The sequence below is a fragment of the Megalops cyprinoides genome, chromosome 10, assembly GCF_013368585.1.
Source record: "Megalops cyprinoides isolate fMegCyp1 chromosome 10, fMegCyp1.pri, whole genome shotgun sequence".
Lineage (NCBI taxonomy): Eukaryota > Metazoa > Chordata > Actinopteri > Elopiformes > Megalopidae > Megalops > Megalops cyprinoides.
The window spans coordinates 21,985,238-22,008,949 of NC_050592.1; the positions used below are offsets into that span (position 1 = coordinate 21,985,238).

Genomic DNA, 23,712 nt, shown 5'->3' on the forward strand with positions numbered 1-23,712 from the left:
CGCCACATGTCTGCCAGGAGCTGATTTCCAGGGGCTGGAATTGCTGAGACGGAGAGAGAGAGGAGGAGACACAGAGATGGAGAGGGGTAGAGAGAGAATAAGAGAGAGATAGAGACATACATTATTCATGGATGCAGTATGGTCACCCCAGGAAGGCGGAGATTAAGGGAGGATAAGCCAGCCCGGTTCAGGATGTGTGCTGGTTTGATTCTTTCAATAAAAAAACACCGGGAGGTGTGTCTAGCATGCTGCACACTGTTGTTAACCTTCCGGTCGGAAGCCTCCATCCACCACCCAGTGCCACACGCACAATTTTAGCATCATCGCTGCAGAGCAGCGCATAGGAACATCAACAATAATGTGTCATCTGTTCAGTAGCCTCAAGGCAAGTGTGCTTCATTTTATTTTCATTTTCTTCTTCTGGAAGTGCAAGAAGTGTGATATAAAATCACATCACCAACAGGTGTGGGATGGGATCAAGGTCTCCTACAAATTATTTGACTGACACTCACTTTGTGACTTTTACTTAACGGCAACAAAGTACGTGTGTGCGTTTGGGTTGGTGCGAAAATGGCATTTTCACATGCTGTGACTTCCATTTACGGAAAGCAGTTAACATCAGTGTGTTTCTGGTTCTGTTTCAGATCACAGCTGTCAGCAGTCAGACGAAGAGGACGAGGAGACATGTTGGATGGATTGAGCTGGATGGGGACACCTTTTCTGTTTAGATTCACTACTTGGTTAAAAAGGCATTGTAAGTCATTGTATTCATGTAGAACACCTCAGATGTAGTCAATCTGAAATGTTCTTTTATTTTATGAGGGAAATATTGCCATATATTTCTGAACTCACAGTGTTCTAATGGAGACAGTGACTTCATGAAAGGTAACGAAAAAGTATCTTAAAGGACATTGATACACAGTGTAAGCATCTATTCATGTACAGTGCATACATGTGCGTGCGTACACACACACAAACACACACATACATACACAAAAAACAGAGCATGTGTCAGCATGCCTTTAATTCAGTCTTTATCTTTTTAAGGGCAGCCTCATGAACATATAAGAATGTGATCAGTGAATATTTTACATGATACATCCCTACAGGAGTAGAAAGCATTAGGCTCCACAGCCTGCCATTCTTCCGGTTCTTTAATAACCACAAACATCACTGTAAAATATAGCTCGATAGAGTAATAACAATACCAATAATAATAATTCATTTTTAATAAGCCAGTGGTTGAGCTGCTGGTGTCAGATGTTGCACAGACACATCTCCGGGGACAGTACAAATAGTGAGCATCTTCACTGACCACAGAGAAATATGGTCACTCTGGAATGTAGTGTCATCCAAAGTTGAAACATACTTCCAGTGTGATTTCTCTCTGTTTGAGATAGATGGGTATGTACTGTATGTTAACATGTTATGGGCAATACTCTTGTATTGGTGCTACCATGTAGGGTAATACATGGATCCTGCAGAACAGTTAGACATGAGAGGTGGCCTGAAAAATATCAATAACCCAAATGTTTATTTGTATCATTCTTATTATCATCATTGTCAATATTATCATGATGATTATTCTTTACACGGGGAACATGACAATAGTATTGAGTTTTCATTTCATTAACTGTCCTGTGAAAGGCAGGACTGACAATGCAGTAACTCACACCCTTCTCAGGGTTCAGTTAGTTCAGTTCAGTTAGTCTTTCACAAATGATTTCAAATGATTTCCCAATAATTAAGTGTGTGGGTAATCAAGTTTTTGCAGAGAGGATTTCATCCGATGAGGAAGCGGGGAAGGGCAAGAGAGTGCCAGCCCAGCTTTCCTCCCCGTCCCCTCTTACTCACCGCGCTGTCTCTGGGCCATGTCACGCAGCTCAGTGTGTCACCAGACCACATCCCCTGAGAAGCAAAATACTCTTCCAGTAAAAAAAAAATCTTCCAGAGATGAACTGTGCTGTTATGATACTTTCTGTGTGCTTTGCCTCTAGTGCGTTCTGGTATCGTACAGATTTATCAGTTCAGAGCTTAGTTTAATGGTACTGCGTAATATTTATTAATGAGTTGAATTGTTTTATTATATTGCCATGTTTGCTGAAATGAAAAGAGAATGGTAATCTCCAGGTATTGTCTCACTTTAGGAACATCAAAAAAATCTATCTGTGTGGATGTCTAAGCAGTGTTTCATAAAACTTGTGAAGTTAAGACTATAAGTGAATATCATCAGTATCAGTTAAAGAGCCCGACTTTGAACATCTTGAATGGAGCCCTGCTATTAGCATATAAAGAATGAGAGAAGAGACATTAAAGTAAATATCTGGAGCACTGAATAACACATGCATGCACAGACCATAAACACGTACATAGACTCCAGCAGTTCTTTAAGATTGGGGGGGATGACCCGATTGCATTCCTCACTCTGACAGCATCACCTTAGTGGGGCAGACTTCCCTGGGGGACAAAAGAAGCCACGACTTAGCACCCAGCCCAGGTCACTACCTTACCACTTTTTTCTGCACCCTGTTGCAGTTTCCTAGAATATATTCTCTTCAAAAATTATTTTTATTTACATTACAAAGATTTTTGCTCTGGCATCCAACACAAATATGCACATGCATGGTATGTATACATTGAAAGCGCTTAAATACACACTGCATTTTTTGCAGCCATCTGTTTAGGATTATTGTTCTTGCTGACAGAAGCCCTTTGCCTCGTGCCTGCGTGCACAGCTTTAATAGTGTTATCATCATATGGATAACGTTCTGAGCAAAGGCAAATTAAAGTAGTTGGGAGTTTAATTTTTTGCTATTAAGAATGCACTTTTTACAATGTTTTTGCTCAACATTCCAGTTTAAAATATGTCACTTTGCACCCGAATTGCCCTTAATGTCGCTCCGGTGTGAATGAAACCATAGTGTTGGTGGTCGCAACTCTTCTAGTAGACGAATCTTTGATCCATCAGGTACGGAATAAGAAATACTTGAAGTGATTTCATTGCATTTCAGTTTCATCCTTAACAAGTATGTTCTGTTTTCAGATAAAGGGAGCGCGACCTCCTAATACTGTTAAATAGCGTGACAGAGATGTGACAATAAGAGGACATGGCTCCAAGGAGGTCCAAGACGCTATGACTTTTAAAGCAATCCCAGGCAGTGTTAGCTGCTGAGTACTTATTTTTCTTACTTATGTTAAGCACACTTTATTGGTATGTTATTGCATTTCATTTCAATCCGGCAGCAACCGTGTCGCCTGCAAACACGTAAAATCGTACGTCAGCGGCTGCTGCACCAAGTTTGTAAGCACTGCGGTCCTTTTAGAACTTGAATGTTTTCAAACTGTCCTCAAAAGGATTGCTCATTGAAGGAAAATAAGAGTAAAAGGTAGTTAAATTGCACATTAGCACTGTGATGGTTAAAATCATACATCATTTTTAGCGTAATCATTGGCTCTTGCATAATCTCCGTAAAAATAATATACAATAAAAATATAAATATTTAAGGGAATGACTCCTCTGATTCCCTGGTTTGCTATATTGGATATGTTATGGAATGTGCAGTCAGTACCACGTTATTATTGGATACTTATGTTCATCTGTGAATATTTAATCATTTTGTAACCTTTGTTATAAACTGTTTAGGCTGTATATAGCAGAGGCAAAATGCCTCATGTAAAATGTAATAGTGACGCTTAAAAAACGTTGCGTCTTGGGTCACGAATGTCCCCTTGACGCCATACAAACGGAGGATTCATATATATTTTTGGCCTTGTTGATTTCTTAACGCATAGATGTGTACATTGGAAAAGACTTTGGTCTTCCACATGCATCCCTGCTGCGCTGAACACAGAATCCTCCTTGATTTTAAGAGCTTCACTTGCATATTTTCTTTTTTGTATGATGCACTGAAAATACATACTTTTGACAAGAGGTTTGGAACATAGAAGTGTTACCGGTCACTTTATAAACTCTTAAACTTAGTATATGGTAGACTAGCTGCTGCATTATTTGTTACAACATGTATGTAATGTTACTATGGAAGATGTAATGTCCTTCTGTAAATGTTGTTTATTGTTGTTTTACCTGAAATAAAGTTTATTAATGCTTAAAAATGGCTCATGTGTATTGTTTATGCACTAAAGAAACACCTCTCCAGTGCTGACTATATATTTGTTTAGTAAGAAATCGCTTGCTGAAAATTAGGGAACTAAAGTAAAACACCAAAGAAGGGATTTTTTGTTTTGTTTGTTTGCTGAAAGCGTTCAGTGATGGAATGAATTACCAACAAACATTAGAACTGCAGTCTCTTGATATCTTTTAGTGTCTCCTGAAGACACACCTCATAAAACAATAGCCTTGTATTTTTTCCAAGCTTAGAGTTGTCTTCTGGTAAGGCTTCTTTTAAGGCCTAATCACGGATTTCCCAACTGCATTTATTTTTCCTCAGCATGCATTTGAAACAAGCAATTATAAATGCAGTGCTTATTGTAATTCTTGTTAAACAAATGCTGATGACTATGATTAACGCTTTCTGCTCAATCGCTTTCAAAATAAAAACATAAAAGGAAGCACAAAAATGCACTCCCCTTTCTCAGAATAATCCATGGCTACCTTCCATTACCTTAGAAAGAAGCCCTCGCGCCTCTTCCTTAGTGCCTCGGTGAAATTTTTTGAGGAGACAAAGTGATGAAAGGAGAAAAGAATGGGGTACCTAACACAGTGAGGGAAATAGAACATCTGTATTCTATTAAACATCTTGACTTCTCTGTGACGTTTAGCAGGAATCCCCCTCCCTCTTCATCTCACAAGTGTACGGGGCGCTTTCGTCATAGATCCTTGAAAAATTCCTCTGCACATGGATACATCTCAGTGCCTTCCATTATAGGAAACAGTCTTGCTTCTTTCATGTCTCCTACAGAACTGGAATTTTCCTAATGATGGTGATCAGTAACGGATTTCTGGGTCATGGTATGTAGACATTAAGGAGAGGACGCGATTTAGCACCTTTGGAATCCACCCCATTAATTCAGTTGGGAACGACAGGCCTGTGGCATGGCTCTGACCCTGCCAATCACTTCCCTAGCTTCTCCCCTCCTTAACCCCTCCTTTTCATATGCCTTCAACTCCCTAGCTGCTCCCTTTAGATCCTCTCTAGTCCCTCCTCCCTGCAAGAGAACATAAGTGGCTAGGGCATACGAAGCTGACCAAGACTACACCTCCACAAATTTGTCTTGCACAGTAACCATTGTTGCACATCTATGATGTTTATGTATGTCTCCCTTAAAGTCAAGTTGTATTCTCACATCAGATTAATGCAAATTTCACAATTTCACCATAATGCAATGCAGGCTGTTTTGCATATCAAAACCACAACAATTTTAGATGCTTTAGATGGCATCATATATTTGCTTCGTAGATGCTCTTTCCCAGAACAGCTTACGGTGTGTATGTTTTACACCTTAATTATTCATCTTGTTACAAGTCCTGTTCCCTAATCTCCACACCCTATTTCTGCCCGCTAAGAATCATTAATAAGACATTTATAACACTCTGAGGGAAAGTTGAGGTTGACCATTGTAAAGTCCATGCCTGGCCAAGTTCAGGTACATCTGTGCCTTGAAAATTGATATGGTTGAAGGGAAGAGTGAGAGCAACATTTACTGCATGACAAGTCTTGTCACAATCCATAATTAGCAAATGTTAGAACTCAGGGGGCCATATTCATAAATATTCTTGGATCTGTGAACCCTGCTATATTGATTCCATAATTTAGCTATTCTTATCCCACTTCTCTATGCATAGAAGTGTATTTTTGTGTGCAACCTATTAGTTTTTGTACTCTATTCTCATTCACAGTTGCCCCATTTCCTGCCACCATTTAGGAAGACGTTGCATCATTGCAAAGCAGAGGTGAGAAGTGTCACCAATTTTGAGTCCTAGCTGTAATAATTATAACTCCATATTTGACATGATCAAAATGTTAGTGACTAACTGTTTTTCACCTGTTTCATGAGGGACTGTGTAAAAATGGTAGTGGTGTGGTATCTTCCTTTTAGTTGGTTATAATTTACAGTGCACACTAACTCAGCATTGTTAATTCAATTATAAAGTGCACTGCCCCTAGTATATGTGTACATGTACAAGACAAATGAGCTTTAATGATATTACTGACATCACACTGACAAACACACTGCCAATATTTGTGGAGGCACTGCCCTTAAATAGCTCAGTTCTGGGGTTGATGGTTTAAAGGCAGCTGAGTAATCAAACTATGGTATTGTGGTATTTTGACAACTCAGAAAAACTGGCACAAACTGCAGCACACACAAGAGGCAGGCTGGGGAAAGACACTGTAATATGATGAAGGTGTGTGGAGGTTTAGATCATGCATTGGCCAATCAGAACGTCAGCCACGTTACCCTTAAGAGTGTGCTAACACTAATGCTGTTACACAACAGAATTATCTACAGGTACGGGCAATAGTGGCTTGGCCATGACTAATGTCTGACTTTTTCCTCTTTGTTCACATACAGTAGCCTAGACATCCCTGTCCTCTTGCTGGGTCTATTTTACAAACCTGTCTTCCCCTCTGAAACACTGACAACTGCAAGAAATCTGGGAATAGCCCTAAATGCTGCTTGTTTTGGATGTCTCAGAAATTCATTGGGAGGATGACAGACTGTTTAACAATTTGTTGTGCAGAGCGGGCATAGCCTACATGGAGTGATTGGGTAGTGACCCTCCTGACAATGGACTGTGACAGTCCCAAATAAATACCACTACTTCTTTCTTGAAGACAAGTAAGGCAGGACTGTCCCAACTTTCATTATGGATGTAATAATATTTTTTCTTTGGGTCAGTAAGATGAGAGAATCATTTACTAAATCTGTCTCAATAGCAAAGCCAACCCAATCTAGACAATATGTTTTAAACAAACATGTACCATACTAAATAAACATCTGTCCTTTCCAGAAAACTGTTGGTCTTGATAAACCCATTAGTGACTAGCAGTGGCTGTTTTCTAGGGTGAAGAAAATTCTTATCTAATCAGGAAGCCTCATAAGCACACATAAATTTTTGCTGTTTTAGGAGTACTCTCAAATGAAAAAACATTTTATGAATGACTGTAAGTCATACTGTTATGTCTGAAAGAAATTGCAGACACTCAATAAAATATTTATCATTTAAGAGCTATTCTGAATACTCCAATTTGTGAATCTTTTAAATACAGGCTCAGAAATCGAATGAACATATTCAATGTCTTTGTGACCTTGATGTCTGCCATTGTGACCTTAAGATGAATTTCAAATTATATCAGGTCTAGAGAAGTGTGTATATGAAATGTGTGTCAAGTTTAATCACATTTGAGGTATATGAATTGGTTACATTACAAACCAGAAACCATTTTTTACATAACTTTTAACAGAACTTCCTTGGGGTTGCATAAAAACCCAGATTAAAGGTAGTTTGGCATATTGGCATAATTTGCCACACAGAGTACTGTTGTGGTAACCCTGGTAAGACACGTAACCTTTATTACTTTAGTAAATATCCTGCAGTATAACTGTTTAAAATGTAAAACTGTTTGCCAAGGGTAAAAGCATCTACCAACCAAATATTTTTTTTATTCTTGTCAGAACAGCTAAATCTTGTTTGTCTCAGAAAAAAACACATATAACATTATCCAGTCCCCTGGCATAAGTATGTATAGCTTTCATCTTTTGGGCCATTTTCCAAAAATGTACGAGCCATAGCCTATAGAGACTTACACAGTATTAGTAATCCTTTTTGATGTCAGCTGAACTGATTAAAGAATAATTCCTTGCATTTGTAGCAACCATGGTTTTTTTTCTGAAAATATAGCAGAGGCTCATGTCTCTGATTCAAAGCATACCAGAGGTCAATGTCTGTAATTGAAGAAGTATGTAAGTTAAATCATGCGTCCAGTTTTCCAGCACAATTTTACACGTCCTGACTGTTCAGAAATCTGTAATCATAACCCAGTGAAGGGGCTGACTTAAATTACTTTTAACTAAAAACAACCCAAGGTATACAAGAAGGGTAGCACTCAATGTGACCTTTCGATGGTCATACCAAAGTGTGGACTAATTGTTACTTCAAATAAAGAAGTAGCAGACAGCAGCATTGCTGTTGCTCAACTAATACTCAAGTAATATGCATTTTCTAATGAACTATTAATTCATTAAATGGATGAAATGTACAACAGCTATCCCTAAAGCCCTCAGTAGAGGTTTTGTAATTACAGCTACTGTATTACAGCCCTTCACATCAATACAGTCACGCATTGTGTAAAAGGAAACCTGTACCTTGACATGACTTGTATGGAAATTTCAGTTATGGTAGGTGGGAGTATTAATGCAGTGATTTTTAAAATGTGCTTGTAACCAACACTCCAACTATGTCTCTATAAAAAAAGTATTTAATAAACCAAGAATCTAGTCATTATCGCTTAATACATTCCCTCAGCTAACCGAATGTTTCCCACTTTTTCCTTCCCCAATCAGCCGTGCTATAATTCTAATATGCTGCTGCATGGCACCCTTAGGTATCTATATTTTAATGCGACAGCTTCATCGAGTTTATTACATGGAGAAAAAGACTAGGTCCGGCAGTGACATCTGGAAGCGCAAGATTTTCGCTTGCATTTTTATTCTTACTTGGGGGTATATGTTTGGAAGTTTGAATACCTGTTTGTGGGTATGAGTATTAGTTAAAACAACTTAACGGTGTTCATGCAATTTGAACCTACATCACAATTTAAAAGAAGTACATCAAAATAATTTGGTATTTAAGATGATTTCTTAATGTTTTACCCAATTCGACGGTTAAGAAACGTGCACACCTCTAACCAATTACAGTTAGAGAAAAATAGCCTGTTTAAAATGATCAGCTGGCAACTGCATATTGTCTCTTGTTCGCACATTACTCCCATACATACAGTCTGTACAGAACCGCCAAAACAACGCCAGCCAATTCAGCAATAATAACATCCCACTATATTACAACTACTGTTTAGCCCATTGTACTTCATGACGGTAGTTTTGAGGAAACGTTGCATAAACCTTTGAATACTCGTTCTTTTCATCACGCATCAGTCCCCTTCTTTTCTAGTGTTGATGCCAAATAAATGAACAAAGACCACCCTATAGAAAAGTTAGTTATACTGATGATAAACGGCGGACAAAATATCAGAATGAGAAGGTAACCTCTCTTTTAGGATACCTAAAATAGCAAATGAAAACAGTGCGACTCTTTCAACTTCTACACAAAACAAGGCGCCCTATCCCCAGACAAAGGACTCTTTAACTCTTGTTACTTTTTTGGAAAAAAAGTCACGAGTTCTGCTGTTTCTCTGGGGGAGCAGCAGTGAAATTATTCCAAACACAGCATTCCTGTGTAAACGCACATCTTTGCTTTCAATCTCTCCAATGGACACGTCCCGCAGCCAATAGGAAAGCTATCTTCTGTAATTTATTTAGGGGTCGTCGCAATTTTATATATAAATCTAACATTTATTCCATACCAGCCTGCTGAAATGTGGTAGTTGTTTGCCTTTTCTTAACCTTGAGGTACTGATTCATGTCGTGCCATATTTATACAGTAATATCATTTTAGCTTTCTTTGGCATGTCTTTGACATTCACATTTCCTGCTCTCTGCTGTAATTTTTTTCATGTAGGGCTGGCAGCATTGTTAGCTAAAGTTGATGTCCTAAAACATAGCTTATAACATTATTTTCAAAAGGTGTTTGCTTTTCAGTTGTCTTTATCCAAGGCAGCAAGAACAAGTTACATTTTATGTTTGATCCATGTGCACAGCTGAATTGTTCTGGAAATACTGAATACACTGGTGGATTTTAACCTTGCTCGGGTAGATAAAAGCAGTCTCCCACAAAACACCCTCTGTACCCACGTACCCTCCTGCAGTGGGTTTCTTTCTCAAGTCTTCCTTACCCTCCAGTTCCAATATTGCTGAACACTTTTACAAACTGTGCCAGAATCAGATATTAACTTGTAACATTAGCCACAGGACCGTGATATATTTAAATATGATTATGATTTTGAGGTACATTTTGTATCTTAATTATTTTTGTTCCTATCCACAATTGATTTCATATTTCATATATTTTATGCATTATGATCCATTTATTTAAGCAAATGCCTATTTACCTAAGCCATTCTGCTATGTACCTTACAGAAGTTTTGTGGGGTTCAAACCCACAACCTTCTGGTTACAAGTTAAATTCCCCTTTGGCTTTTATCTAAATTTGCAACTAATAAAAGGTTCTGTTTACTCAATGTATCATCACATGATCTTTCCTTGCCACACCAGTGGCCCAGAGGTATGACCTTGTTATATATGAGAAATAGTATGGGCAAAGCTTTTCAACATGTCATGTGAAGTCATGTTCATATCTGAAAGCATCAAATTATTCCGGTCATGTTTACATAGTGCATTGTTTTTCCTTTTTCATGTACTGTTGAGGTTATAAGGGAAGACTACATTGAGGACATGAAAGCTCTTTGCTGTAACAGTGGGATTCTGGAAAATTAGAAGTTTTCACCTGACTGTTGTGTTTCCCCAGGGTTAGTGGAGCTGAGGTATTACAAAGTAAAGGGTTGGTGGATTTGAGGTATTACAGAGTAAAAGGAATTAGGAAAGCCCATTAACGTTATATATAAATGTATGTGATGTCAGGCTCATCAACTTATTTTTCATGCATATGACAAAGGATTTCCTAATACATCTTACATTTACATATACATTTGGCAGACACTTTTATCCAGAGCAACTTACAAGTGAGGCAGAGTACAACACAAGCAAAAAGGCATACTTAATACAGTGTGTATTTATCATTAAACAATCAAATAAACAAAATGTCAGTCATGGTTATACCTGTCTCTTGGCTAGAATCTGAGGATAGTTATTACCTAACGGCTAGAGTCACTCCTCGTAGGCACAAAAAGTGAAAGATGTAGACGCTCCCTAAAAGAAGCCATCTGTTTCAAGGTCCCTCCCTTCTTTCCATATGAAGGAGAGACAGCGGGGCGCCTGGAAACAGGTTTGAACAGCGCAGAAGGGCTGACACGAATGGTCGGGCTGAGAGAATGGTAGTGTTGATCCTGTGCAAGTCAGTTTAAATTCATATATCTGCAAAAAGTATTTTGGCTAGAGGAATACATACTCTTCTATTCAAGAGTATCAGGCTGCAGTAAATGTGCAGTTTTGGGCTCTCAAAGTTAACCCAGGAGTATATTTGCAGAAAAGAAGCGCTAACAAAGGAAGCGCAGAGGTGCTAGCCAGTTAGCTAGCAAGCTAGCCAGTTTGGGAAGAAACTGCTAAGAAAAGTATGGCCGGACGAAATGTCTTCACAATGGATTATACCAACATGAGTCGGATGCTACTATCGACGTTTTCTCTGCTAATGATTGGACTTTGCGGGGTAAGTGGACAGTATGGCGACCGGGGAATGTCAATTCCAGAACATGGGTTTTGTCAGCCGATTTCCATCCCACTTTGTACGGACATCGCTTATAACGAAACCATCATGCCAAATTTGCTGGGGCACACGAATCAGGAAGACGCCGGGCTTGAGGTGCACCAGTTCTACCCGCTCGTAAAAGTTCAGTGCTCGCCCGACCTCAAGTTTTTCCTGTGCTCCATGTACGCGCCCGTGTGCACGGTCCTGGAGCAGGCTCTTCCCCCTTGCCGTTCACTCTGCGAGAGAGCGAGGCAGGGCTGCGAGGCGCTGATGAACAAATTCGGCTTCCAGTGGCCAGACAGCCTGGCGTGCGAGTCTTTCCCCGTCCACGGAGCTGGCGAGTTGTGCGTGGGACAGAACATGTCCGATAAAAGCACCCCGATCGACCCAACGCCCGACGTGACGGAGCCCTCGAACGACAACAGGAACGTGAAAGGGCATTTTAGGTGTCCGGCCGCGCTCAGAGTTCCCGGTTATTTGAACTACCGCTTTCTCGGGGAGGACAATTGCGGGGCTCCGTGCGAGCCCTCGAAATCTCACGGAATGATGTATTTCAGCCCGGATGAGTTAAAATTCGCCCGGATTTGGATCGGAATCTGGTCGGTTTTGTGTTGCGCCTCCACCTTGTTTACTGTTCTGACCTACTTGGTGGACATGAAGAGGTTCAGCTACCCTGAGCGCCCCATCATCTTCCTGTCTGGCTGCTACACAATGGTGTCCATAGCCTACATTGCAGGATTTCTCCTGGAGGACAAGGTGGTGTGCAACGAGAAGTTCGACAACGAGATCAGGACTGTCGTCCAGGGCACCAAGAAGGAAGGCTGCACCATACTGTTCATGATGCTGTATTTTTTCAGCATGGCGAGCTCCATTTGGTGGGTGATCCTGGCTTTGACCTGGTTTTTGGCGGCGGGGATGAAGTGGGGCCACGAGGCCATAGAGGCCAACTCGCAGTACTTCCACCTGGCCGCCTGGGCCGTGCCGGCCATCAAGACCATCACCATCCTGGCGGTGGGGCAGGTGGACGGCGACGTCCTGAGCGGGGTGTGCTTCGTGGGCATCAACAGCGTGGACGCGCTGCGCGGCTTCGTCCTGGCGCCCCTCTTCGTCTACCTGTTCATCGGCACCTCCTTCCTCTTGGCGGGCTTTGTGTCCCTCTTCCGCATCCGGACCATCATGAAGCACGACGGCACCAAGACGGAGAAGCTGGAGAAGCTGATGGTGCGCATCGGCATCTTCAGCGTCCTCTACACCGTGCCGGCCACCATCGTCATCGCCTGCTACTTCTACGAGCAGGCCTTCAGGGAGCAGTGGGAGCGCAGCTGGATCAGCCAGACCTGCAAGACCTATGCCGTCCCGTGCCCGTCCCACTACACCCCCCAGATGAGCCCCGACTTCACCGTCTTCATGATCAAATACCTCATGACTCTCATCGTGGGCATCACCTCCGGGTTTTGGATATGGTCGGGCAAAACGCTCAATTCCTGGAGGAAGTTTTACACGAGACTGGCTAACAGTAAACACGGGGAAACAACAGTGTGACCCTCTGGGACACTGCTGACTGCCCCTCCCAAACACACACACACACTTTTTTCTGAACTGAAGATGAGCTTTTTTTTTTTTTCGTGAGAGACACGATGTGAGAGACACTTTCTGCCGTATCATTTTGTTGTAAATAAGCCTTTTGTGAGATTTTTGTAAGTATATATTTGTATTTAAAGAACACGATTCTCTCCTTTTAAAATCATTTTTACATATTTTGGACAAAAAGAAGAAGGGTACTGACTCATTTTTCACCCGAGAGTTGATAGTATCGATTGTCTGGATTTTCTTCATTTGGACACTACTGGGAGACTTGTTTATACTTTTGTGTCCTAGGATCACTTAATGTGACCTTAACTTTGACTTGGAAATGTGTTTTTAGGCAACCTGTTAAATGGCTTTCTTTTGGGTCCTAACACCTTCTAATAGAAAGCAATTAATCTGTGTTCACTTCTTTTACAGTCATATGGAAAGAGGGATTTGAACCTGTGATCTTGCAGTTATTCTTGTAATAAATTATACCTGTTTGCACGGGTGGTATACAGCTAGACTAATGTGAGTGGATTTGGACTTTCCCCTCATACCAGTCACTAATATTAAAATAATTGCGCTCTAACTAATGCCAAAGGCTTTAGTGCTATATTTACTGTATGTCATTAAATGAAAGCACACGTCATTTGGGGCTAAACTCATATGCATCATTTATATTAATCAGACCCTTTGGAACTAAAGTCAAAGTACAAACATGGCAAACTTCATAGCTGCTGAAATGGTTCATACCTGTAACTTGGATCTCATTGTCCTTAGTATAATTGTGAGTTGAGTGCCTTTTTGTTTCTTTTATGGCCCTTTCAAGGAAGTGGCCTACTTAAGTCGGACCTGTCTCAGAGATGGTAACCGTTGGTCCAGTCGAGGTTGTTTTTAAGGTGTTGCCATGACAGCGGAAATATTAAACCAGAGCCATGCAAAAGTGTTTAAAGGTGACTTCAAACGCACAATGAAATCAGCTTAAACTAATGAAAAATAATTTAATACCCAGTAATTCCTTTCTTACTCAGAGGAACTGCCTGAATAGACATGCTACAACCAAAAACGCTCCTCTTAATTAAACAGTGTTTATTTTTAGATTTGGTTAATTTCAATAGGACAAAGCCTTGACTGTTAACTGTGTGGTTTTGTCTAGGGACTGAAAAATGGATAAAAATACAGTTATTTTAAACCAGTGGCAGTTTGGAAGTCATTTATTATTGTAGTTAATTAGAATCCCCCTCTCAGTGCTGTTTTTTGGGTGGTATTGTGATACAGGAATTTAATTTATTGGACAAAGAGCGAGTATAAATTTTTTTTCCATGTAAACTTTTCACCTTTGATGGGCTTGATCAGTTGAAGAGACTTAGAGGCAATATGTTTCATGAGTAAGGTTCTTTCAGCAAGTGTAGGTCATTTTTAGCCTAGTACTACCCATGGGTCAGCCAGTATTGCTCCTGCAGGCTTTTGAAGGCAATGAAGGGAACAGTTTTGTCTTCAGAGCAGGAAATTCATGTGCCTTGAGTCAGTCTGATTTATGGTATTTTGCCAATTAAGTCTGAGTAATGAATTTGAACAAACTTTGTTTTTATTGATTCAAATGCAATTTTAAAATTTCAGTGACCACCAAACCCATAATGAAATGCAAGTTTCTCATGGTGGTGTGACCTAATGCATACATACATTTTTTTTTTGTTCAGTTACAGACAAAGCACTGAGCACTGAAGCATTTGGATTGGAGTGAATTTAGACTACAGGCACATTGGCTCGTGATTGGAAGGTTTTAGGACCCAAGGGATGGCCGTTGCTTCTGGGGCTTTGTCCTGAGTAGGCAGACAAAAATGAACACGTTAGGCTGTTCTTATATTAATTGCCAATTACCTTTAAATCAAACTCATGCTTGATTTGATGCCATGTAAAAAATGCTTTTGTGAACAGAGTTGGGATGGTCTAATGTCACTGCATAGACACTCTTCCTTAAATCCTCTCTGCATGGATCTGATAAAAAAAAAAAATATTTTTTAAAAAAACGTTAAAGCCTGAATTAAACTCTACATTTTCCACAACATTGATATGTTTGTTTTTTTTATGCGTGTTGTTTTGCTATTGAAGAATCCTTTATATTTATAGAAAATAGGTTTATATGTTCCATACTCAGTTTCTCTAAAAATAAAAACCCCACTTTTGTACAAAATTTCTGTTTCTGTAATATTTCTCCATTATTATGGGCATTTTTGTCTTCCTGAATATTAGCTAAGGCTAATATTAATGTTAATAAAATTAATAATTTCTGCTGTAAATATCAGGGCTTTTTGAATGTAGCTTTGTGACTGCAGGTAGTGTTTGGCTAGCATTGGTTTGAATTTTGTATATTCTGTTATTGCCTTTTACAGTAATTGATCAGTTTAAGGGGCTGTTTTATATCCAGTCATAAGCAGAAACTAACTTGTTCACCTTTTAGATCCACCCATTTACAGCTGTTCAGTATAAGTTTTCATCTCTAAGAGTGAACAAGAAGTGTCATTCCAGTATGTTCAAATGTACCACATCAGTATAATGCTTCTTTAAAAGGACTTTTCCATAAAACGTCAATCCTTTATGTTAGTACTGTAGGAGAAGATGGAGGAGTCCTGTATGCATGCACGTCATTGGAATTCCCCTGTGCTCACAAAGCAGTCTATTCTGAAGCTATAACGTACGTCTTTAAATAGTACCCATCTTGTGCTGTATCTGTGACACGTGGGGTTCAGCTTTCATGCACCTACCAAACTTGATTTTACAATGGTGGCAAAGGATGGATTGTTCTAGTCAGTTGTGCTGGCTGCAGTCTGTCATGAACCTCAGTGTGTACAGTGCGTTGTGTGAAGCTAATGAATCTAGGAGTACACTGTTTAGCAACTGGAAACTATCATCTGTGTTTGATTCTTGAGCATCATAATTGATGAACTCATTGAGTAAGAACTTTAATGACCCTTGTGGTCAAAGATTCTCAGTGGGCTTGTGTGTTGTGAAGGGTCTGTCTTGTTATTGAGTGGAATTTAGATGAATGTAATATCCTTCAGTGCTGCTTTCTTTTGGGTGCAGTGTTTTCTGTGTTACATCCGCCAGAACATAATATGACTGCATTCTGCACACCGTATTCTCTCTTTCTGCCTCTGTCTCCTTGCTCTCTGCGCTGCAAGCTCAGAGCACTCTTGTCAGAGTGCTTGTATGCAGACTTTAAATTAGACACGAGACAGACAGGCAAATAAAATGAGTTTATTGCATTGTTCCTCTCCGCTTTTGTTGGTGTGTACCCGCTTGTGCTGTGGAGGCAAGGTTCACAGAGTAGCGTTCATGAGCACCAGTCCAAAGAATGTTCGCATGCTACATTCCTCCCTTCCTCCTACCCCCTCTGTCGTGCCTCGGTCCGTCCCTGGAATTCCTTGCCTGACGGAAAGCACAGGAAGCCGCAGTCACGAGTACGGCGCAACCAAAGGGGGAGCAGTGCCACGTGTCTCCCCAGAATTATTTGTTTTATATCATTTGCGTTCCAGGTGCCCTTGCCTTTTTTATTGTACACAATGGGAAAACTTATTTCGGTTAGCTTGGTTTGTCGCCGTATAGGTTTAGGCTATAACTGAACTGCCTTGTCCTGGGTCACAGAACCATGACTGTCAGGTCCAGTGGAAAGCCCTTTGTAAAAACTGACAGAAATGAGTCATAAGCTGTCAAACAAGAAGAGTCAGGGTTAAATTCAATATCTGCATGTGGGGGCATGTGTGTTTTTTTGGTCAGTGTTCTTTTTCTGAGTAGGTGAAGTCGGTAATTTGTTTAAGGGCTAGAAGTCCTATGTAAGCATGTGCAGTTGCCCTTTACAGCAGCTAAACGCAACACCACCCATTCATCTTCGTAAATATGTTCTTAACCTTTTCTTAACATGTGTTCTCAACTCTCACAGGTTAAGAGTGAGAGTTGCTTGCAGACTCTGAAATCTGCTTCATCTCTGCTGAGGTTTTTGGAAATTCTAGGGCCTGAGTTTGGACTGCATATGAAAGTGGCCCTCTTCTAGGAAGACAAGATAAACATCCACTGCTCCATGTGATTTTAGTTGGACCAAGTCATCATCCGGGCGTGAGCGTACTCCTCTGGAGCAGGGCTCTGTCTCACATCCTTTTAATATAATACCGCTTTTTCAGAACCTGTTTTCCTTCACAACTTGGAACTCCACAAAGCAGGAGCAGATATCAGACAGATGTTGGTTTGAGATGTTGGTTTTTCTAAAGTCCAGTACAACTTGAGAATGGACTGGCACAGCCCACAACAGACCTAGAACACTGGAATCTTAATTGCGGTTGCTTCATGGTCAGGTGGTTTTTGCCATTCATGCAAACTAATGAACCCAAATAATAGTGGGAATTTCACAGTGCCCAAGGATGCAATCTGACCATGCAGTGATGACCATAAAAGGACAGAGGTGCAATGGAGTGAGAATCTGCAGTAATCGTGTCAGCCTCCAGTATTTTAGCTCCATATTATTTCTATACAACAGCCTAGAAAATCTAGGATATTCTATGGCTTCACAAAATCTCAAGATGATTGCAAGGTATGGTTTTATGTCTTACATTTTGTTTTATACATTTACATTTATGTCTTTACATTCATTAGTTGAATGCCCCCCCACCACAAATCCCTGATTTCTGAGCTTTCAGGGTATCCTCTGACATGGCAGAAGAAGTAGGCTTTGTGAATGAGGGGGAACAGCTTGTAATATGCTTTTCCTGTCCAAGGGAGAACAGAGGCTCCACTGTATGCCCTCCTGCCAGAGAAGGCCGTCTGAGCCTGTCTTGTTCCGTGTTGTGACACAAGTATCTTTCATCACCTTTTGTACATGTGATGACTGGTGCTGCTTCAGAGACAGATCATCTGCGATGGCAATGTAAAAACAAGAACACCACAAACAAATGGCAAATGAATGTGGAATGCCAGGTTTATGCCAGCAAAGCAATCACCAGCTTCTGCTGGAAAAACGTATTGCCGAAGATAAACTTCTTGCCCATCTGCTAAATTCAATATATTCTGTAATTTAGTTAGCTGTACGAGATGTCACAGTGCAGTAATTTAGCAGATTTATTGGTGCTTCAATGCATTGTAAAAAGGGTGGGCGTTGAGGAAAAGACCTTTTTCAATCTGTTTAACCCCAAGTATCAGAATTTTACAGTATTTAGCAATGTAACTACACTGTAGACCAGAGGGACTATGACCTTTGCAAGAGTGAGTATTCTGCCATAGAATTGTATAGATTTCTGCTGTATGTATTGCAGAAAATGTTTTTTACTCTGTGTATTCTATTAAAGGGTTATGTGAGTATGTAACTGGACAGTTATTAATTATTGTGATATGCTGTTTGTAGCAGGATAAATTCTTTTGTGTAGAGCACTTGCCTGAAGCATACACAGATTGGGTGTAAAATGGACCTGCATCCTGAAGTAGACACTATTACCATTGTTCTTCTCATGTCTCACTGCAAACATACTGTGTGCCCAGGCCCGCAGCTACAGGTAGCGGCAGGGGGGATAACGGTGTGTGGGTTTGAGAGTTTGATGTCATGGGTCCTGGGAGGATTTTTGTTTTTCTTTCCTTGGAGATTTAACATGTACAGTATTCCCTTTCCACCTAGCTTTGGAAGCTGTTGCTTTGATCTTATGCAGTTTTGAATTGTGTAATTCCCCAGACAACCACAGCAGTGTGCAACCTTAATGACCTATGGTTCAACATGCTTGTAATTGGTTCATATCTGTATGCTGATTTTCCTGTCCTTAGACATCTATCTTGTCTCCTCTGTCCCTGTGTCTTCCCCCGTGTATTGGTGTTTGGAAACAACTTTAATGGAAGTTTCATGCCAGGCAGTATGGGGAAATGCTACAAGTGTAACAAGTTTACAGAAGAGTCTCTCACTGAACTTTTTCATTGCATAAGTCATGCTGGGAAAACTGAGAACAGTATGAATTTAAACTTGAAACGTTTGAAAAACTTGGATTTCTTTATAATTTATTCAGTCAGTAAAATGTGTTTGTCCTCATACAGGTAGCTCTCTGTGGTCACAGTTAGCTACAGGCAGCTGCTATTTAAGGGGAGACTATATGTGGCTGCGTGTCAACAGCAGGTGCTGATTGATGTCGGCGGAGACGGTTCCTCTGTTATTAATTGTTCACCCTCCCAGACAGAGTGTTGTGCCAGGGTTTGTTGTATCGTTAGCGACCGTTGTTAGATAGCTTTGCTAAGACCCAGGGCTAGCTCATTCACGTTTTTCACCAGCTAAGCTGTGTTGACTGTGTGAATATTGCTATTGTCTACTATCTGTGCAGTTGTGTACTTTATACTAATCTTGTCTGGTTGTACTTCTAAATGATGCAAGTAAACCTATTTTAAGTCAGCACTGTTATTGTTAACCTCAATACGTGCATTACTGGAGTTTTGGGTCATCTCTTTAAGTTCACTCCACCTAATCTCCAGTTTCCACTAGTCTCAAGCACTCACCAAATACGGAATTGTCAGTTGGCAAGGAACTATTGCATAAATAAACAGTGAGTGTGGTGATTGTCATAGCAGCCATGAATAGTTTGAGGAGAATGCTTGTGCAGATGGCAGAGGTTGCTCTTGCACTTGCTCTGTGTTGATTGACAAAAGTGTGTAACATATTGAATACCAGGAAATAATGTTGTAAATGTCACCAACTTTTCCACTGAAAATTACTAATTGCTTGTCAGGGTAATTAAGAGGTGGCTAGTTACGACCATTGGCTGGACAGATTCCTATAAATTACCTAACCAACTTGTTTGCTTGTGTTGCCATTTATATTTCTGGGTGTTTGAATGACACCAAGGGCATGCTGAGCTGGTTGGATATTGAGATGGCAGCACTTATCTCATGGTTATTTGCTCATGCATCGCACAGAATAACTTTTTTTTTTTCAAATTTGTATGTTGTACAACAGTAGGATTTCAAACATGAGTTAAAATCAAATCTAACTCCTTTGCCTTATTTTGTGTCTGCCTTTATTGCTGGAAGATAGACATCCAGTCACCAAGTCCTTAGTTTAACTACGGTGATGTGATGTGTTCTACTTCTCTTTACTTCCAGGCATGGAAATTCAAATGGTACCTCCTCACCCTGCATCCACATATCTTTGGTGCCCCACCTGTCCCATTCATATTCAGGTGACTCAGGGATCAGTGTTGGAATTATTAGCTTCAGTGTCCTGAAACCTTTGGAGTCTCACCACCCCCCACGTAGCACAACACAGAAATTAAGCAGGAGTTGACCATCTTGTTCAAATAAGTGGTCTTGTTTAAAAACTCAACAGAGGGCCTGCGGAATGTCAGAAATCCACTCTCTCCCTTGTTGTGGCTCGGCTGCTGCCTCAGAAAACAGCAGTCTGATGTCAGGAACATCTGGACGGCATTTGGAGCGAGCTCCCGAGGATGTGACACTGGGCACCACTGCTGAGCTCCTGTCAGCACCTCCTCCAATACAGACTGTCCACACCTCATTCCCACACGCCCCTCAAAGGAGATGCCTGGCTAAAAATAAAGCAAGAACAAAGGTTTGGAGCTTACTAGAAAAAATGATTGAGATAAAGAAAGGGGGCTACAGAGAAAAAGACTGCTCACATCATCCATAGGAATCAGATGAGACTCTGCACAGTTCTGTTGATCTTTGCAACGTCTGATTGGGATGATGCATGTATCCATATATTAGCAGAGTGTAAAAGCGATGGAGACGGAGTGCTGAAAGTTCTAAATTGTCTCGATTCCTACACCCTCACATCCTCCCTGACTCAGAAAGCACCACCTGGTCTCCGCCTTCATATAAAGCAAGACATATCCTCAGTTGACTGCTTCGAGGAAGGATGCATATGTATGCAGTACATCAGCATGTATCCTCATGTGGAAGAGTTTTTCAAATATCTGTGATGTCAGCTCCCACACATGTACCACATCGCCTAGATTATTTTAATTATAATACAAACATGCACAACAGGATTGTATACAGCATATACGCAGCTAGCGGAATACTTGTTTTATCTGACAAATAATACAAATAAATTATATTTTGACAGTTGCATACATCTTCAGGATTTTTTTGGTCTGAATAGTTTGTAAAGAGGTGATGTAACACCTCTTCTTTAAAAATGTTACATTTTGGCATTTTTATTAAAAAAAATCATTTAACAGGAAAAAATTCCTAGCAAAATAGACTATCCCATTCCTTATATTCTATGATAAAAATACTCCTCTCCCGAGTGAGGGATTCGTACTAAACGTATGGAATTAACCACAAGGATGTTCCAAGGATATTCCATTTCTCTCACGGCATCAGGTTGCATCTTCTTTCCTCGTGCCTCTTCCTCGGCTCCCTGACGCGCTAAAGCGAGCGGGGACTCGTTTGTGAAGAAACGCAAAGCACCCGGTGCTCTTTGGGTCCCTCCTGGGAAGGTGTCGTCAACTTCCTCCCACAAATCATAACTGAGATTGGTGATTTACTGTGACATCATAATCAAAGATAACCCTGCGCAAGCCCCCCTCTCTGGGGAGAAGAGTGGCGCTCCTAACGAGGTGCCAATCGCAGGGCTCTGAGCCCTTCGGGGAGGCGTCGCCGTGTGCTCCTCTCTCCCCCATCACAGCGTGTCTCCCTGTGTGTATTAGCTCTCTCCCATTCTCCTGTGAGCGTGCGGGTGACGCTGCCCTCTTGGATGTGCCGCCGGCTCCTGTTGCAGTTGATGTGTGGTGCGATGGGTGGATGATCAAAGCAACGGAGCCACGTGGACTCATTTGTATTCCCCTTCAGGTTACACTAATAACACACAGATATGTGCAATCCTCAAAACCAATAGGGTAGGATCACAAATGATTCCCTTATGTGACTACGTGATGCATTTTCTTGTGATTTCGACACCCGCGTAATATAATTGGTGAATACTGCTCTATTTTTGAAAAAAAGACATTTAATCATGAGACAAGAATCTTGTTAATTTTACATATAGGAACCATGACCGTGAAGGCAGGGTGATTCATATAAGAGGAGTTTACAAAGAATGCATGACTGGCTTATATGTTTTAACCAGCACTTTCCCTCATATTTAATTCAGAAATGTCCTTCGTTAAATGTTTCTAACATGAGACAAATGCATTTTAATGCAATGCTTTATTGAAGTTTTTAGTATACGGCCATTGACCTGATCGAGTGTCATATAATAAATGTACTACATGCTTTGCGTGCATGATAACAAACTTGAGAACAAAATACACTTTTGTAAAACTAAAAACAAGAAGGAAAAAATGTCCATAGTGAAGATTGCATCTTCATATATGGAATAACAAAAAGGTCCAATGGCACTCTACTGAACAGGCCTACCATTCCTGACATTTAGCACTGGCTGCACTGGCCTGGTTACATTACCTTGCAGCATTTTGCTGGCCAAAACACATGGAAAAGAATGTGTACAAAGCATGGCCCAGCTGAGATTCCTTTATTTTTTGGGTTTTGGGTGTCCTATTTGTCAACAGCCTAAGTTATTTGCTCAAAGTGAACTTAAGACTCACAGAAATTACTAGGCTCTGAGTCGCATATATGCAGGTAGGGAACTATATTGCAATATGGAAATAACCCCATAGACCCGGAGGGCAGCATGCAGGTGGCAATTAACCAGAATGAAACCAATTCTTCACACCTTCTTCACACCTAATTGATGCAATTAAAGGTGAAAGGCTAGCATTCAAAATCCCTTTGTGAAAGGCCTCTTTGCTCACCGTGTTGAAAGAACTGGTGCTCAAGAGATTGACCACCCCTTTACTGTCCCATTAAGTCTGTTGCATACAGGGAATGTTGTGCCATGTGGTTATATGTGGGTACATGAGACCTTTCTGCATTTGCCAGCCCCTTTGCATGCTAGGGCTAGGGAGTTGTAAAGACAAGCTAAACCCAAGATTGAAGGGCCTGTCACTTTGTTTTCTTCACATCAGTCCTTTTAAATCAACTACACACTCATACCCATCTCTGTGTGGTTTATGCTCTGTGAAGAAACAGTCTCAGCTTAAACAAATGGGCTCCAGAAACACTGGTGACATCACGGCTAAGGCAGGGCCCCAACTCTCTCTCTCTCATAGCCAGATGACTCATTTCAAGGTTCTCAAAAGTTCACTTTTTTATCCAAATAGATTGTCAAGAATATTCCACTTATCAAGGCATGCCAACTAAATGAGCAAATGTGTGGTAAATATACCAGTTGATCAAAATCCTATGTAATTGAATTACACTTAATTTAAAGAAAACATTAGACATCAGATTTGTTTATTTCCTTCAAGAGACATTATATGCTTGTTTGTAAATTTGCACCTGACCAGCTTGCATTATGGTATATTATTTGTTTGCCTCTCCAAGGCAACTCATATTGCTTACACATCCCCATACTGCTAGATATTTCATTGAAGTCATCTGGGTTTGGTGCTTTGCTCAGGGGCACAACCACAGATCCAAAAGAACAGCAGCAGTGCAGCCACAATATCAGATTGTGATGTCACAGATGGCAAGACTCATTCTCTTCCCTGTGTACAGCTCTCAGGTCCCTGGGCTCAGTGGGAACAGATGCAAGGCTGTCT

The 23,712-nt window shown here is 40.7% G+C and overlaps 2 protein-coding genes across 4 annotated transcripts in view; both read left to right on the forward strand.

Moving 5' to 3' along the window:
* The window catches only part of cdk14 (cyclin-dependent kinase 14), a 127,374-nt gene extending 123,261 nt beyond the window's left edge, over window positions 1-4,113 (forward strand). For all 3 annotated transcript variants that reach the window (XM_036539201.1, XM_036539202.1, XM_036539203.1), the window contains one exon: window positions 645-4,113. The gene's annotated coding sequence lies outside the window, so the exon portion shown is untranslated. The remainder of the gene's footprint in view (window positions 1-644) is intronic.
* A 6,983-nt stretch (window positions 4,114-11,096) lies between these two features.
* On the forward strand, window positions 11,097-15,223 carry fzd1 (frizzled class receptor 1). Its single transcript, XM_036539200.1, has one exon. The coding sequence runs from the start codon at window positions 11,372-11,374 to the stop codon at window positions 13,043-13,045; it is 1,674 nt and encodes a 557-aa protein (XP_036395093.1). The 5' UTR covers window positions 11,097-11,371; the 3' UTR covers window positions 13,046-15,223.
* Window positions 15,224-23,712: the final 8,489 nt, after the last annotated feature.

What these genes read in the sequence shown, in the direction of transcription:
- fzd1 (XM_036539200.1), top strand. Translation starts at nt 11,372, where the DNA reads ATGGCCGGACGAAATGTCTTCACAATGGATTATACCAACATGAGTCGG.